Source organism: Myotis daubentonii, chromosome 4, assembly GCF_963259705.1.
Source record: "Myotis daubentonii chromosome 4, mMyoDau2.1, whole genome shotgun sequence".
Lineage (NCBI taxonomy): Eukaryota > Metazoa > Chordata > Mammalia > Chiroptera > Vespertilionidae > Myotis > Myotis daubentonii.
In genome coordinates, this window is record NC_081843.1 from 21090449 (window position 1) to 21108889 (window position 18441).

Sequence of the window (18441 nt, forward strand, 5' to 3'; positions counted from 1 at the left end):
TTGGCGCTTGCCTGCAGGAGCAGAGTTAGCCCACCGTGGGTAGAAAGAGAAGCTGGGTCGAGTTTGAATGCTGGCTCTGCCACTCACTTAACCTTTGAACGAATTGTTTCTGCTCTCTGAGCCTCGGTTTCCTCTTCGGTGAAATGGAGAGAATTCTCTTTTTCATCCTGAGCTGAGTCGGGATGAAATGAGATCGTGTATCTGAAGTCCTCTGAAATGCTCAGCCATAAAAAAGAAGAGGCGGTCCCTAAGCAGAGGGAATCCCCAGGGAGCTCAGCTTCCTCAGTTTCCCCAGGAGGACCTTCCTGACCAGGTGGGTCCCAATATCAAGGCCCTTCTTTTGGCTTATTTCCCCCTGCGAGTTCATTTCTTTTCTCCATCTCAATGGGAGGAGAAATACTGCCCCCTTTTAAAGCAGTTTAAGGCTTTCAAAGAAAAAGGAGACGTTTTCAAGTAAGAACAGAATTGGTTCTGGGGATTGTATAATAGCAGGCGATTGGAAACAGGCTAACTGTGCAATGTTCCAGGAACACACACATTTCCTATTTTAAGATGTGACTCCAAGCATGGGCTCTGGAGCAGGTGTGACCTCAGACGCACTATTGAATCTCTCTATGCCTATTTCCTCCGTTGTAAGTGGGCAGCATGCTAGTCATTGTCTCCTAGGGTTGTTATGAGGTTTAAACAAGATAATGCAGGCCAAACATTCAGAACAAATGCTATCAATTCATTAGAGATACCTCATGTTGTTCCCAAAACAACTCAGATAGCTTATGCAAATTGCAGTAGAAAAGGTTTTAAACCTATGGATAAAGCCATTGGAATTGAGTGAGATCAGAGGTGGAAAGTCCAAACGCAGATCTTCAGGACATAAGCTTTTCCCAGTTGCTAACAGAGAGGATCATAAATAAAGCTCTGAATTATGTAGTAGCCCAAGCAAAAGGAAAACTGTAAGTAGGTTCAGGAATTATGTTGTCCACAAGATAAAAGCCCGCCTTATAGTGAAGAAAAACAATGCCGTTCACAGCACAGAAGTCTGAGAAATGATGTCGGGTGAGGATGACACTCTCAACAAATTGGTCTACAATAATGGTAACAGCAAAGCTTGCAAAAAAGATCTGCCTCTTGTAGGGCCCTCCAGTTCAGTCCAGGTATGATGAAAATGCAGAGCAGCAAACGTTAATGAATATTCCCCCAGCTCAACGAAATATCACCTAGTCATTAAATGTGAAAACTGTCCAACAAAATGGTACAGAGTTAACTGAGGAAAGCAAAACACAGACTTGCACGCATACTGATTCAACGTGTGTAAACATGTGGACAAATACCCAAAGGCAACGCAGGAAGAAATGAAGAATTATGTTCAGAACAAACATTTTTTCCTGATTATTAGGAAAATGTGTTAAATATAAAAATATATGAAAAGGACCATGATCCTAACCATCTAGCAAAATTTCTGCTGTTTTTATGTATTTCATTTTAGCCTCCTCTCTTCTCCTCCCTCTTTTTCATCTCCAAGTTTACAGAATTGAGATCCCCCTTTATTTAATCCACCATTTTTTCTATTTTTAATGCGTTATGGGTGGCTTTGAAATTCTGTTACTATAATTTTAATAGAATTTAACAAGAAATAATTCTAAGTACAAAAAAAAGGTGTTTGTGCTTTCCTGAGCTTTTATTAAGGAAAAGAATTCCTAAGTCTATGAAGTGGTAGCAATTATTTTGGAGCTTTAGTTGCAGTGTGGGGGTGGATCTCAGAAACCAGGTCATTGTCGATCTGATTTTCTCTGGAGATGATGCTATCCCATTTAGGAGAACAGCTCACTGAACCCTGATGCCTATGCCTGCTTTCGAACTCAGCCGCTGAAAATGAACCTTCTGAGTTTGATTCTGCTTGACTGATAAAATACAGCTAATAAAACCTGCTCAAACAGTATCCTTGAGAGAACTTCCTCTGCATAACAACTAACTTCACTGAGGATCCTTCTGCCTTCATAGTCTACCTTTGCCTTGGAAATTTCTACATCCCTGCATCAGTTTCTTTTGAGGATGGAAATGAGGATTCTGTGATCTTGTCAACTCTCAGGTCATCAATTAATACATATATATTATGTAATATATGTATATTGTATACAATATTAAGCGTGCATGTGTCTGGTTATATTAAATACATATCCTCAGTTTCCAATTCTCCCCTAAACTCAAATCTCACATATCTAATTGCTTATAGGCATTGCCAAGTGAGGAGGCAAGCCTACCTCCTACACTTAATCGTGCTACAATGTAGTTACTCAGTTAAACAGCCTGTTTGTTGGGTAATGAGTTAACCCTGTGGAACCTCAGGTTCTTCATCTCTTAAAGGAGATAAGAGTGGTACCCAGCTCATAGGAGTGCTCTGAGGATTTACTGAGATTATGCATGTGAAGCGCTCAGGGCTTCATGTCACAAATTGGTAGGTTCCAATAAATGCAAAAATGATGAGGAAATATGATGTGGTCCCAAAGGCGCCTCCAACTTAACATGCTCAGACCTAAACTCATGTTCCTCTACGCCCCTGCTTCTCCTGAAATGCCCTTTCTCTTTCTTGTTCTGCCCACTCCACTGAGAACACCATGTCTCAGTATTTACCTAACAAACCTCTCAAAGCCCTGTACCTGAGTCACTAGAAGTGCTCATCAAAACATGGATCCCCGGACCCTGCAGGCTTTCAGAATCTGTGCTCTCAAACAGGAGCTCCAGGCCCACCTTTGCTATGAAGACAGGCCTAACACTCACAGGTAGATGTGACCACCCCCTCCTTTTAATGATGTATAAATACATCATTGCGTACAATTTGAACCTTGCAAAACAATGCTTATTGGTCAAAAGACAACCCTGCCTTCTAATTCTCTCAAAGGAATCAATGTAAAAAAATAAATCCAAAGACGCTTGTCTTTGAGCTGGAAATAATATCAGATAGAAAACTGAGGGGCCGGAGGGCTATAGATTGATGCTTCTGAAAGAAATGGGGACTTTTTCAGAAATATTTATACAAATGATTGTACATAAAATCAATTAAAATTAAAAAGTCATCCCACTGCGTCTTGAAATATGAGGCTCCTTGGAGTCCTAGGGATGTTGATAGTTTCATTTAAATCTGGCATGAGTGCTATGCTTGCAGTTTTGCCCACTTGCCAAAACTTCTTGGAGAACATTGGCTCCTGATGACTGAGCATTTGTAAATCTAAATCTGTCGCCGCTCATTTCAGCTTCAGCTCCCTCTTCTAGAGCAGATGTTCCCAAATCTGATTAGTGCACAGCAGAATCAACTGAGGAGCATGCAGATTCCCAGGCTATGCCCCCCCAAATCTAAATCTGTGGGGTTCAGTATCAACATTTTTTAAAATATATTTTTATTGATATCAGAGAGGAAGGGAGAGGAAGAGAGAGAGAGAAACATCAATGATGAGAGCATTGATCAGCTTCCTCTTGCACGCCCCCTACTGGCGATTGATCCGGCAACCCTGGCATGTGCCCTGACTGGCAATCGAACCGTGACCTTCTGCTGCATAGGTCGATGCTCAATCACTGAGCCACACCAGCTGGGTCAGGATCAACGCTTTTACTAGCACCCCCACTGCTTCAGATTCAGGCTACGACTTGAGAAACACTGGTCTAGAAGCCTGGGGTCATGAAATGCTCAACCCCATTGGTTCACGAGCGCCCCCCCAGGTCACAACAGGTCTATTCCTTAAAAATCCCATTTCTGTTGATGTTGGCACACCAGATCCTATTTTCTCACTGATTTCCCTGGTAATTTCTGTAACTGAACGCTTTAACTGGAATGCATTTCATTGTTAATTGAAATTTATTATACATTTAAATTAGCAATGAAACTGAACTGCTTAGCTTCAATTTTCTTGCTGCCTATGTTCTTCTTAAAAGCAATTTTGGATCCCATTGATAAACATTTGGTTGACTTAATCTTTATGTGCTATCTCAATAAAATGTGATTATTGAGCCCCTTTAGAACCTTTTGAATTTTAGCAAGCATCAAAATCACCCATAGCAGGGGGCGGGGGATGCTTGTTACAAATGCAGGTTTGTGGCTCCATCCCTGGAGAGAAGGTTCTGTGTTGGGCCCAAATGTTAACAGTGATGAAGGGAGGGTTAATCCACTGGCCAGGTTTGAAGATGATCAACTTTCCAGCTTTGATCTAAATCCTCTCTGCAAAACCGACAGCCGTTTATATATATAGTATGTCTGGATTTTGAATTTGTAAGAGCTTAAATAAGTGTTCAAGTGTTCAACAGAAATAAAAGAATCTTAGACCTATTTTCAGAGGATGAAGAGTCCAGTCCGCTCACTATTTAGATGGGGAAACTGAGGCTCAGAGAGGTAACACTTGTCCAAAGCCACAGCTTGCTAATGAGAGAGCCAAGACTCAAACCAAGCTGGGACTCTCATTCCAAAGCCCCTCTTGTGTTCTAGACTCTTCCAAGAAGTTACAATCTATGAAGGCGCCGTCCCATCTTACTGATCCTGGTGCACATGTGCACAAGTAACAGGTGGGTGTCACTGAGACTTGTGGGTGGAGGGGCGGGACCCAACAGCTGGGATATGTGCTCTAGGATGTCGAACTCAAGGCTTACTGGATTTTAGGCTATTAGGGGAATGAACAATTCAGGAGCATATGGGCACCTACCTCTACCTTCCAGAGGGATGGAACCTTCCAGAGCTGCTGCATGTGGTGAAGGAGGCAAATGGCTATTTCTAAAAGTTGTTGTTGAGTCCATGAGGGGTTCATTTTATTAATCATTATTCCTCATTATACTTACTCTTGCAAAATTATTTTATCATACATCTCATATTTAAAATAATATATTTCCTAATGAAAAATGTAAAAAGGAAACAAGATGTGAGAGGGAAGACAAAGACCTCCAAGTGTGGCCAAGTAGACACTTGAGGGACAGAAGTGGAGATGAGCAGACGTGGTCGGCACGGTCTGTCTGATCTTGTGCTGTTCTGTGGTGGCCGTTCTCAGGATGGGGTTCTCGTTGTCATATGAGGAGATGGAGTCCTATGTCACACTCTACACCCAGAAAAATTCTAAACAGAAATGCAACCAAAATAGAAAGAAACAGGAGAAAACTATTTTGTAGCCTCAGAGTGAAGAGGGTTTTTGAATTTCGACCTAAAATCTAGAGGCCATAAAAAAGGACTGGGAAATGTGACCACAAAATATAATAGTCTGCTCAGAAAAAATATACCATCCGCAAGCTCAAAAGACAAACAAAACAACTGGGGAAAAACATTTGTAATCATACCACAAATTTCTACTATAGAAATTACTAGTAAGGGGGAGAAAAACAACAAACCAATAGGAAAAAATAATGTTCATGAAAAGACCATCGTGGAAACAAATAAAAACCATTCCCATGGCTAAGAAGGAAAGGGCTATAAAATGTGTCTTTTTGATATCTACTAAAATTGAACATATATTTTATAGCTTAGCAATTCCAGTCTTAGGTACATACCAAGATAAATGCACTCACTTGTGCAACAAAAGACATGCGAGAATGTCTTTCGAAACATCACTCATAATAGCCTCAGATGGGACACTACGCAAATGTTCATCAAGATTTGAAGAAATAGATGAATTTGTGGTGTATCCCCACAATGACATTCTTTACAGCAATGAGAATGAGAGAACTGGAGTGATATGCAACCATCTCATAAACAGAATGTTGAGCTAAAAGAAGACAAACAAATAAAAAAAAAAACATATGGTATGCTTTTATTTATATGTTAGAATCACAGAGGAAAGAATCTATTTTAGAAGAGACGATGGTCCATGGAAAATAGTGACTGGAAAAGGCCATGGTTGGCTGGGTGGGGTGTGGGAGAGTTCTGGGGTTTGATGATGTCTTGTTAATTGACCTTGATGGTCAGTTTGTACAAAGCCATCAAACATATTTCCTGCATTTTTTGGTTAATCCTCACCCACAGATATTTTTTCCATTGATTTTTTTTTAGAGAGTGGAAAGGAGAGGGAGAGACCGAGAGAGAGAAACATTGATGTCAGAGAGACATATTGAATGGTTGCCTCCCAGACATGCTCCAACGGGGGCTGGGGATGGAGCCTGCAACTGAGGTCCGTGCCCTTGACTGGAATCAAACCCGAGACCCTTCAGTCTGAGGGCCAACGCTCTAACCACTGAGCCACCGTCTAAGGCTATTTTCTGCCCTTTTTTTTTTTTTTTAGCTCTATAAAACATTTTTAAAATCCCCTGCAAGCCAGAATGAGCAGTATGTCCGTGAGTTTTGGGTAAGGAATGGACTCGAAATCCAAACACATGCTGTCCTAGCCCCTGTCAGGATACCAAAGAGATTCTGAGACTGAAAGGACAAACTGCTAACAGCCCAAGGTCCTGGGGAATTACGCAGAGACCTGGCCTTGGTGGTTCAGAGGAGGCCCCTCTGCCCCACCAGACACAGGGAGCACCGAGGCCTTTGCAGAGGGCTGCGAACAGCCCGAGGAGGGGCTGTGGACTCAGGAGAATGCACTGTAGTCACATTTCACTCAACAGGAATCCCTGTGACTGGGACACTCCATGCAATTTAATTTTCTGGAGAGGCAAACCTTTCCTCATTAAACGGCTCCTTCATTTAAAACAGAATCATTTTTAGTGACACCCTTTCAAAAATGTATTCTGCATGTCCCTGATATTTTGGTAAGTCCACAGAATAGGGTGGAACCTTTACACCAAGCTACAACACTAACAATCAAGTCAACTTTTTGTGCCAGGCGATTTCTGAAATGCTTGCCGGCACATTTTCTCACCGAACCCCTATCAATGAGTTCCGAGTAGTATTCCCATTTTATATATGAGGCTGAGGGCCATTGAAACACTGTCCAAGTTCACACAACAAGTAACAGCAGGGAGGAGAAGTGTGCTCCAGCTCCACAGCCTAAACTCCTAACCACTGTTCTGTCTTCTCTTACAGCCTCAGGCATTTTGCATCTGCTACACGCTGCTGCCACAGGTACACAAGAATATTAGGTTGAGTCCTCATTGCTTTTCTCTCCATATTACCTTTCTCCTTCATCAATGTTATACTGTTAGTTTTCACATAAAGCTACATCAAAAGCTTCTACCTAAAATCAGATAAAAATCTATAGCTCTATGTTTTCAAATAAACTCTCAATCTCCTTAGATCTTTCTGTGAAAGAAAGAAAGAAAGAAAGAAAGAAAGAAAGAAAGAAAGAAAGAAAGAAAGAAAGAAAGAAAGAAACCAAAAAGGAGTCACTTATGCTAAGTCCCACATCAGCAAAACAAGACTTAATCGTGGTTTCAGCTTCTCCTAAGAATGTGACCTTTAATCAGTTGATCTGGAATTACCTGGTCTGCACTAGTGAGGTAATCTGCCTGACTACCTGCCCTTCCCCAAAGGAAAGTGACCTTGCATGAAATGATCCACTTTTTGCTAGAAACTTCTTTTCCTGCCCCCTTCTGCCTATTAAAGCCTTCCATTTTGCACAGCTCCTCAGAACTCCTTTCTAGTTGTTAGATGGGACACTGCCCAATTTATGAATCACTGAATAAAGCCAATTAGATCTTTAACTAAACAGTGGGGGTTCAAAACGAATCACCCCAAGATGTGCCACTCTGGCGTGCAGATTATTTTAAACTGAATACAATGGAGGCCCAAGAGGCTCCAACAGAAACCTTTCCTCGCCCCTTTACTGCCTAAAAGAACCTGCTCTGAGGAAGGGGGTGTCAGCATAGGTAACTTTAGTTAAGGAGACCAGGTGCAGTAGACAGGGAGGAACCTACCAAAGCCCATTTGATCAAAGTCCTCCATGTCCCACTGTTTCAAGGTGGCCCAGCAAACCTTTGTTTACTAAATATTCACTTTTTTCATCCCCTTGTAAAGTGCCTTAACTTCCTTTTGAAGTCCTGGCCCCTTCTTGGCCCCACCCCCACCCCCCTTAGTCCAGAATGACACATATACCTCATTTTACCTGACTGTCCTTGGAATTTGCATGCTTATGTGACTTTCCCGTGTGCATGTATTAAACTTGATTTTCTCCTCTTAATCTGCCCATGTCCTTTTAATTATTCTACCAGTCAGAAGAACTAAAAGGAGCAGGAGAAGGTATTCAGTTGAATTCTGTTTTTTCACATTTCTATTTGGGTAAAATAGCCCATAGAGTTGGGCCAACTTCTTTATCAGTTTAAGAAACCCCACTGGCTCTCTGCATTTCAAAGTGTCCTGGATTTGCTTTTCCTTAACACAACTCAGAAGGAAACCTGTGGTGCTCATCAGATTAACAAAAGCAGCCCTTAACTGGGGTGCATCTGGCTGTCCAGCTCTCCAGAAAATATGCAGTGGGGGCAGATAAGGACCAAGGCGTGCAGAGAGTCATTTTCTGTGAGGCTTATCAGCTAGCAGGCCTGTGGAGAAGAAGAAGCCACCATCCTTACCCTGTTTTCAAGCTGACCAAGGCGTCCTCTACTCCCTTCTGATTGAATTTGGTCATGTACTGATGCATGTAGGGGTAGTTATTCCGAATGTTTCTTTCCGTACTGCCATTGGGCACCGTGCCAAATCGAAAAGGTGGGGAATAGTCGTGAGGTCTCTGAAACTGGAGAGAGAGAGAAAGGAGAAGGAAGAGGAGAAGGAAAAGAAGTCAGCCACCACTTTGCCTTGTGTCAGGAGTTAAACATATGCATGCTTTAGCACAGCAAAAACACATTCAGTTTTGTGCTTCTTAATCACATCTCCCACTGGTCTGTGAGCTCCAGTGTCTGTCTTGTTCCATGCTCTTCCCCAGTACATACTGGCTGGGTACACAATAGATAACTTGTTGGACTGAACTTCTTGGTGCCATTGTAGACAGTAGCCTAGTGGTGAGCACTGGGGACCTGGCAGAGCTCAGGAAATGTTGGCTGAGCAGGGATGAGGGTATTATTTTCATTTGGTTAATTTATCCATCTTATGATAAAACTAGAGGCCTGGTGCACAAAATTCATGCATGGGTAGGGTCCCTAGGCCTGGCCGGCAATCAGGGCCAATCAGGGCCTTCCAGCTGCTGGCTGGGGCCTTCCTTCCCCTGGCTGCCGCCCCCTGGTGGACAGCACACATCATAGTGAGCAGTTGAACTCCTGAGGGGATAATTTGCATATTAGCCTTTTATTATATAGGATTTTCTGTGCTCCCCACCAATCACTCTGAACTCTGAACAAGACTTTCACCTCACCCAGAAAATGATGAAGGGAAGCTGATTTTGCCACCCCAAAATATGTTTCTTTGCCATAAGGATTACTTGGGGCTGATTTTTTTTTTTTTTTTAAATCAGCAGACACAGTAGAAGCTCTGAAAACCACGTAGAAGTTACCCTCCTGAGAGAGACATTTACATTTTTGAGGAAAATCTCCATTTGTAAGGGTGTCTTTCTTGCTGTACCTGGAAGAGGAAGATGACTAAGTCTCTAGGAACTCTTACCAATGGAAAAGGCAACTGACTTAAGTCTACATAACAAACATACCCTTGTTAACTGTGCTTTTCCTGGTAACCTCGGGTAATTGGTCTCCCCCTGAACATCTTTTGTCTTTATTTAGCTGGAAATGGTATTTAAGGTGGTAGCTTGGGCTATTTAAGGGAGTTACTCCATTTTCTTGGGTATCTTCTATGCATACAGGAGTTACACTTGTTATTAAATTTTTTTGTTTTTTTCTCCTGTTAACCTGTCTCTTATTATTGGGGAGGAGAGGGGCATTCTCAACCAGGAACCTAGAAGAATAGAGGAAAAATTATTTTTCTTTGCCTACAATAACTATATGTCATCACTGACTCATTCTCTACTCACTCGTTCATCCATACATGCAATACTTATTGGAGGCCTAACATACTCTAGGCATAATGGCAGGCTCATGAACATTTGTTAAGCTGATGTCCCTACTAAGCATTCGTTTCTTAGGGGCTCCCATGTTGTGAATGGAACCTCCAGCCTTCATGAAAGCTCACTGTCCATGCCCCACTAGTCTTCCATGATTGGCTGATACTGTCCACTTACAACTTCAGCATTTGGGGCAACCAACTAGATTAGGAGTCCAGAGAACTGGGTCTGAGTCCCCAAAACACAATGAAAATCTAGAGGCAACACAGGCCAATGGCTACAATTCTGAGCTCGGGTCCACAGATTGTAAAATCAGGTTCTATCACTTACAAACTGTGGGACCTTAGATAAGGCACTTTCTTCACATTTATTTTCCACCTGTAGAGTGGGAAACATATCAGTATCTCTCCATTAGGGTCAATGGGAAGGTCTAAAATTATAACATTTGTCAAGTAATTAGAATAGTGCCTGAAACAGAGTAAGCACTCAAAAAATAAAACTATTACTCTTTTCATTTTTACTGTCATTATGGGCAAAAAAAGGAAGGTGGGCCTCCGTTTTTTGTAAAATATATAACTCTGAAAGTAGAAACTGATGTAATGAGACAACGGGCTAAGGTCTATCTTCCATTGTTCCTCAGAGATCATGCTAGTAGCCCCTCCTCTTTCAGGGGTGAGGACCTTGAGACCCAGAGAGGAAAAAGACACCCAGCAATTCCATGGCAGGACCAGGGCTAGAATCCAGAAGCCTCTTGGACTTCCAGGCCAGCATGCCCTCCACGGAGCTGAGAACTGCCAGAGAAAGTGTGCAAGTTTACCTAAGAGTCCGGCCAACCAGATACATTATTCTTTTTTTCAGACTTCATTTCACTGTTAAAATTTCCAGTTAAAAACCATTTCCCCTAAATTAAGCTGCCACAATAGGATTTGAGGGAAGTGGCCATACATTGTCCAAAGGAGAGCCTCCTGAGTGTCGTGGCAGGGAGTGTGGGTGTGAGTGAGTGTGAGTGTGTGTGTGTGTGTGTGTGTGTGTGTGTGTGTGTGTGTGTGAAAAATAAAAAGCTCTTTGCACTCAACCCAGCCAACAGCAACTCAACTCATCACTGAAAGAGGAGGCTGAGCCCAGGCTCGCTCTGGGAGACAGAGACAACAGTGGCAGTTCATGAATCCAGGTGTTGTAGCAGCCGCTCCCAACCTCCAGAGACATCCAGAGAGAGCCAATTTGACTCACTGCCTCCACTCCCCTCCCCACCTGCTGCAGAGGAGCCGAGGAGCTCTGTTAGAGTCCCTTTCATCCCTGCCTCTGGTTTGCACAGTGACAGGCAGGTCATCAGCCTCTGTGATGAATTCCCATTCTCCACTGGCCTTGACTGTACCGCTATCCACACAGAAGTCAGCCCAGCACCGGGATCCAGGAACCTTTCCCACTGGACTCATGGCTATCAAAGCTTTTACAGCATGACTCACAATGCATCTCCCACTGCCACTTTACACACACACACACACACACACACACACACACGCCACTTCACAGTGCTCACTCTTTCTACATGTGGTATACTCGATGGCATTCATTAGGCTCTGTTTTTTGAATGGTCACACCCCTTACATTAATTTCACGGTTAAGAAGCTACTGGTCTACAGTGTGAAAAAGAGGGGCAAGCATGACTCATCTCCTGAGTCCCAGGCCCTCGCGTCAAGGACACATTCTGTGTTTCTTGGGGGGAATAGTTTCTGGTGCCACTTTCTCCCAGGGAGTTCCCCGTGCAAGTAGAAAGAGACCAATGTGCGCATTAGCATAGGAACGGGGGATGCAGAACAATGCAATCACGATCCCCAGAGCCAGTGGAACCCTCATGGCTTCTTTCCCCAGGCTGCCCTCACTGTTCCTGTTTACTGGCTTCCCTTGAACTTGGGCTCAGAGCGTTCAGCTTCTCATGTGCCATTTAGGAACGCAGTCATTGCGAGCAGCTGCGTAAGTTCTCTGCGCCTCAGTTTCTCTGTCTGTAAATTGGGGGTTGCTTTTGCAATTAATCACAGAGAGCTTGCAACACTTCCTGGCATCCGCATGCTTGATACGCATCACCTGTTGTTGCTGAGCTTGCCTTTAGCCACAGAGTGAGCCAGTGTAACCTTCCGCTGTGGAGAACAGGGGATTAGAAGGGTATAATATTCTAATTATTTTCCTCATCCAGCATGTGGCCAGGTCTGAAAGTCGTCCAAGTGATTGAGACGCGGCAAGCAACTTATGATGGAGGAAGTAGAGATGCTGGTCTGGGAAATAAATTGTGCAGGAAGAATGTGGCACTTGACCAGGACCTTTCTCTGTTCCTCTTATGAACCAACACTACACATTTATTAGAAATATCTGTCTTCTGTGGCTGTAAATCAGGAACACTGGCAACTAGAGGCCCTATTTCTAGTGCAGTCTTCTCCCCTGGTGGAGTTCCACGGGCTTCCTGATGTCAGCATCGAACAGCTATGGCCCTTAAGAGGCTCAGAGGCCTCCATTCAACCAGTAAGTATGGAGGGCCAGGGCCTCCGGCAGCACGACCGCAGTGCCCAGAGGCAGCACGACTCCACAAGAACCAGGGCACTTCCCCCAATTCCCTCCATTGCTGTCACAAAGGCCACCTCAGTGCAATACCACTTTAGACTCCAGAAGTGAGGAATGGTTGAATCAGTCAGGGATGATGACAACGAGGAAGAGGAGGGTGATGAAGAGAAGGGCAGGGTAGAAGCAGTAGGTTACTTCTAATCCTCACACCAACCTTGCCAGATGATACTAATACCACCCTCCCCCCCCCCATCTTTTATTAGGATACTAAGCCTTGGTGATACTGACATACTGAAGGCCATATAACCATTATATGGCAAGGCCAGGACTTGAATCCAGGGCCATTTGATCCCAAATATGACACTGCTCTTCCCACTATGTTAAGCTGCCTCTCAAAGATGGGTTTTCCCTACCATAGTGAGTCCCAACAGTTTGGATTTCCAACTTTCCTTTAATAATTCCTGGGGGAGTATCTACCAGCAAATCCGCCCACTTGTTATTTAAACCCAAGCTCATCTGATCACACCATGGACCCCAAAGGTGCCTCTGCACAGCAAGCACTAATCCTGCAAACGGCTTCACGTATTGTAAACCTGAGTTGTTACACAGGTATTCGTGTTTTAAAAAGGGAGAGAGAGAAACCCACTGTGAACAGTATTAAAACAAATTGATTCAATATAGATTTGTATTGTGCAAACTTTCTCGGTGTATCTGCTATTAATCTTCTGGGAGCACTTAGCTTATTTACTCCAAGAACGTTGCTGTTTATCTAATTGTATCAAACATTTAATTAAAAGAGCTCTCTGCTTGCCGCCGACGCTCTGAGGTTGCATCTGAGCTGTGTCCCACGAGGACGCAGTATCTGTTACTAGGTGTTTCCAAATGAGAGAAGGTCAGTCAAATTATTAGTGGTTCTAATTAGTTTTCCCACAAGCGGCCATATTATGTAGAACCAAAACTATGTAGCAGGGGATTTTTTCCCCTCGTCTTTGAAAATAGCAACAAAAAGCAGAGTAGACTGCCAATGATTTTCTTAAAATATCCTCGCATCCAGGACATGGCTCCCTAGTGCTTCCCCTGCACCTCCGGTCACTTCTTCTAGAAACTGTACCTTTGCTCCCATAATGTGATAGAGTTGGGTCACGGGGCACGGTGCCTGTAGGGGACTTATAGGCTCCAAGGCACGTGCATGCCTGCAGTCTCCTTTCATCCTCCTCCAACTAGGATTCCCAACTGACAGGGAGGGGTAAGAAGACCCGACAGGCTACATGCCAGGAAAGCATCTCGGAGACCGTATGCGGCAGAGAGGCAATGGGACCCAGCCTTCCATCTCTGAGTGAGGGGCTTTCTTTATCTGCTGCCTCACAGATGCCCTACGCTTTAGGCGGGAGTCAGCCAGAAGTCGACCCTGAGCCAAGGACTTGGGTGAACTTGACTTATTAAGGAAGGGAGCCAGGAGAAACCAGGGAGGGAGTGGGGGACAGAGGTCAGGGGAGGGAGGAAGCCAACCCAGGGTGTAATTTTAGGCAAAGTCTCAGCCTCTGCCTGATCTAGCAGGGGGCTCTGGACAGGAAACTGCTTCGAGTTTGCCCTGCCTGGAAGCAACAGAGCAGCTGGGCGTTTGTACCCTCACACCGGTTGGTTACAGGCAACTGAAAAGATTGGGAGAATGTTCAATCCCAGTTCCTATGCCCAAAGGTAACTGTCCTGTGAAGATCCCTTGTAGGAGCCTTAACAGTAAAGGTGAGCCTGGGCACACAGCTGGAAAAGGGATCTCAGGACACCTTGGTGGCGGGGGGGGGGGGGGGGGGGGAATATGCCGACAGTGTCCAACACCATGATTTCTTCATTCATCAGCAAGTATGAACTGAGCACCTACTCAGTGCCAGATAACTCTTTCATATGCACTCTCCTGAGATCCCCTTCCCCAAGTCAATTTTAAATTTTTAAAATTTGATTTATTGGGGTGACACTGGTTAATAAAATTACATAGGTTTCAGGTGTACAATTCTATAAGACATCATCTGTATATTGTATGGTGCGTTCACCACCTCAAGTCAAGTCTCCTTCCATCACCAATTATCTCCCCTTTACCCTCTTCTATCTCCCTGCACCCCACTTTCCCTCTGGTAATCAGTATACTGTGGTTTGTGTCTATGAGTTTTTCGCTGTGTGTGGGGTTTTTGTTTGTTTGTTTGTTTGTTTTTGGGTTTGTTTTTTTGCTCTCAGTCTGTTCTCTGTATCTATGAGTCTGTTTCTATTTTGTTTGTCACTTTATTTTGTTCATTAGATTCCACATATAAGTGAAATCATATGGCACTTATCTTTCTCTGACTGGCTTATCTCACTTAGTATAACACTCTCCAGGCTCAACCATGTTGTCACCAAAGGTAAGAGTTCCTTCTTTTTTATGGCCGAGTAGTGTCCCATTGTGTAAATGTACCACAGCTTTCTTATCCGCTCATCTGCTGATGGGCACCTGAGCTCCCAAGTCAATTTTAATCTCATTAGTTTTATCTCCTTTATATCACTCATTTCTGCCTGGGATAGTCTCCATTTACATTTACTGGTTTGCTGTTTATTTCTTCCTTCTGCAATGCGAGTTTCACAGGAGCACCAGCTCAGGCTACCAAGTTCACCACAGTGAAGACCAGTCCCAAGAGGTGAATGTCATGGGGGAACCAGCGGTGAGAATGGGAAGACACTGGAGGCAGAGGACACAGTGCAAGGGCACTGGGTTGGAAATGAACTTGGAGTTTTTAAGGAACGGAGAGGGGGCCTTGGTGATGGAGAGGGAGGGGATATATGGCGTCAGCCAAAAAATAAAGGGCTTTGTCGCCATGGTATGTAGGATGGCATTTACTCAAGCTACAGTAGGAAGCCATCAGAGAGAGGCCACACACTACCTAGGGTCATGGCACTTTTGTGAGGATGACTCACTCCAACCCCTTTCATCTCTCTGATGACAGGCTCCTCAGTACCTCTTTCAACCACAGCAGATAACACGGAAAAGCTGTGAGGGCTTTTTCTGGACTGATTTTCTATTCAGCAACTTATTGATGAATGCCAAAAGCGTATATGTAGACTTATGTCAACAAGATGTGATAGTGAGATTTTATAGAGACAAATTATCCACACACACGAGACAGAAAATCTTTGCAGCGCTGCAATCCTCATATTGCTGAGCTTAGCAAGTTGGGATTTGTTTTTGGAAGCTAGGATTTCAATAGCAGGATGCACCCGTTTACCTCCTTTCTTCCTCTCTGTGCATTTCTGAATAGCCACGCATACCCCGCAAACCTCCTACATTTCAGCGGAGAATGAGAGCAGGTGTGATCACTCCCGTCTCAATGCAGTAAGCACAGCCCCATCAGGGAGGATTGGAGAGGTGGTGGAGTAAAAGAACTGGTGGGAAATGAAAAACTGATCCTTTCAAGTCCTTTGAAGACATTTCAGGTGAGTCAGGTGTGCTGAAAATGAGGCTGATTGGCCACAGAGTAAAAAGCAGCTGTCAGGCTTGGCCAGCATGGCTCAGTGGTTGAGCGTCGACCCATGAACCAGGAGGTCACAGTTCGATTCCCAGTCAGAGCACATGCTCGGGTTGTGGGCATGCAGGAGGCAACCGATCAATGATTCTCTCTCATCATTGATGTTTCTCTCTCTCTCCCTCTCCCTTCCTCTATGAAATCAATAAAAAATCTATGTTTTTAAAAAAGCAGTTGTCAGCTTCCTGTCTGGGTAGGGCTTAGAGATGATTTTTTTTTCATGTCATAGATGAGGACTCCAAGGCATAGAGTCTTTAAGAGACTCCTCCAAGATCACAGAATCAGGAGGTACCTTTAGCCTAGAGCACCCCACTTCACCCCAAGTTTGTCCCTGTCCAGGCTCAGGATCTTCCTCGACATCACACTCTCCCAGAAAGGAGGGCTGCAACCAGAGCTGGAACCCTGAGCCACAGGGCCTCATCACCGGCAAGAGCATCTAAATAGAAGGACTGACCACGTGGGGAAACTGCTCCCAAATTAGATCTGGAACCTTTCAGACCTGGGAGAGTGAAGCTTATGGTTCTGTTCCTAGCATTTTTAGAAATATGCCCATTTAAACCGAGAAGGGAAAAAATCCTCTGGCTTTGTGCTTGAGTGGTGGATCTGGATGACAATGCCTGAATCGCTCCCTTCCGAGGGAAGAGCATTTGTGATCCGCCCTCAGGCAGGGAGGATAGCAAGGTCACCTTACCTTTTTGTCACTGAGGCCCGTCACTTGGTCCACAAATTCCTCCTGGATCATGAAGGCAGCCAGATTGGCTGTGTAGCTGGCCAGAAATATGACGGCAAAGAAGGCCCACACGGACACCATGATCTTGCTGGTGGTGCCTTTAGGATTCTGGACAGGCACGGAGTTGTTGAACACCAGGCCCCAAAGGAGCCATATAGCTTTTCCAATCGTAAAAGAAGGCCCGTGGGGTGCTGCAAACGACAGAAAGGACATTCTCAGCAGCTTCCCAAAATGCGAGTGTTTAATAACTACTCGATGGCCGCTGACAGTTGCTAGAAGATGGAATTACGTCACAGTTGTGTTCCTTCATTGCCTCAGAACCACAGCCACCATATCTCCTTTTTTTTCTTTAAAAATTAGAATTCTCCCTATATTTCTATCTAGCTGGGTTTTGCCACATTTCTTAAAAGAAAATAAAAGAAGAACAAAAAAGGAAGAAGAAATGATTATGCAAAATGTGGATTTGAGTGACAAGTACTGTTATGACCAGTTTTAAATTTCGATTTGATTTCCATTGGGAGGGCAAGCTCCTCGATACACGTAAAGAAAGCTTTACAGAAACGTGGGGTGGGGAGGGGCTATTCACCCCATGTGCTATCGCATAAGAACCATGCGATTCCGTGGGACTGGTGTTTGGTATTCTAATGCGATTGCCCCTAGCACTTGCTCCTATTCAAACTCAGATGTAAAGTGTTCACAATATAGGAATAAAACTCTCTCCAAATGGAGACATGAAGGAACAGAACTACAAGGGCTTAATTCTTCAAACACTTCACAGGTGGGAGATGCTTGGTTGCAGGGTCATGGAAAACGAACTGTGCTATCAGGCACTCTTCCTCTCCATGTACCCTGACACAGTGTGTCCCCAAGATTCTCAGATGTTCCCTGCAGCAGCCTTAACTCAAGAGGCAGAACCACATGTTGAAATGTATTGGGGAGAGGATGGTGCAGACCAGAAAAAGTGCAGGTTAGGGCTTTCAGGTCTGTTTTGCACAAGAGGGAAAAAAATCAATGTATGCCCTCATTTCATTGTAGGAAAGGTCTTCCTTTAACAGAAGGTTAATTTTTATGCCATTTAAGTAAATGAAGATGTAAAAAAATGATCTGCTCAGACTTCAGCTGGAGAGGCAGGCAGAGTGGGCAATAAATCAAGTGGCAGAAGTGAATGCAGATTGATGGAAGTGATGAAGTTCTGGGCAGGGAGCCTAGGAGACACAGGCTTTTCCCACACTGGAGGCCAAATGCAGGCTACAGCGATACTTATAATATCCATACACAACGCATAAAAGAAAAGGCAATTAATTGTATTCTTTCCGACCTCAGTCTCTTCTGTTTCTCTTTGCCCAGTTTTATGATCTTCTGGGCTCGTTCCCAACAGGCCGAGAACTCAAGAAAAAAAATAATGAGAGTCAATCCACTTAACTTCATGAACCACTTCATTTTATTAAGAGCGCATGTTGATCAGAAGTGACAGCTCTTTGGGAGTCAGGAATGGGCAGTTGCAAAGGATCTGTCCAAGACTTTTGGGATTTCCTGATTCATGAATACTATTACCAGGCTATATAATTTTGCCATGAAGTGCAGTGAAATGGAAGCAAAAGCCATTTTGCACAAAGAAACAAGTAGCTGCTATTTCCTGAGTTTCCACATGCAGTTGAGCAGGAAATCGAAAGCCCTGATGTAATAGAAAGGCTGGAGAGTTCGCATGCTAGGTTCTTTACAATGA

The 18441-nt window shown here is 44.0% G+C and overlaps 1 protein-coding gene across 1 annotated transcript in view; it reads right to left on the reverse strand.

Moving 5' to 3' along the window:
- Nucleotides 1-18441, reverse strand: part of GRIN2A (glutamate ionotropic receptor NMDA type subunit 2A) — a 72652-nt gene that overhangs the window by 46919 nt on the left and 7292 nt on the right. The window contains exons 3-4 of the mRNA XM_059691954.1: nucleotides 16677-16906; nucleotides 8470-8630 (exon numbers count right to left, since the gene is read on the reverse strand). Coding sequence (XP_059547937.1) covers nucleotides 8470-8630; nucleotides 16677-16906 — 391 coding nt within the window. The remainder of the gene's footprint in view (nucleotides 1-8469; nucleotides 8631-16676; nucleotides 16907-18441) is intronic.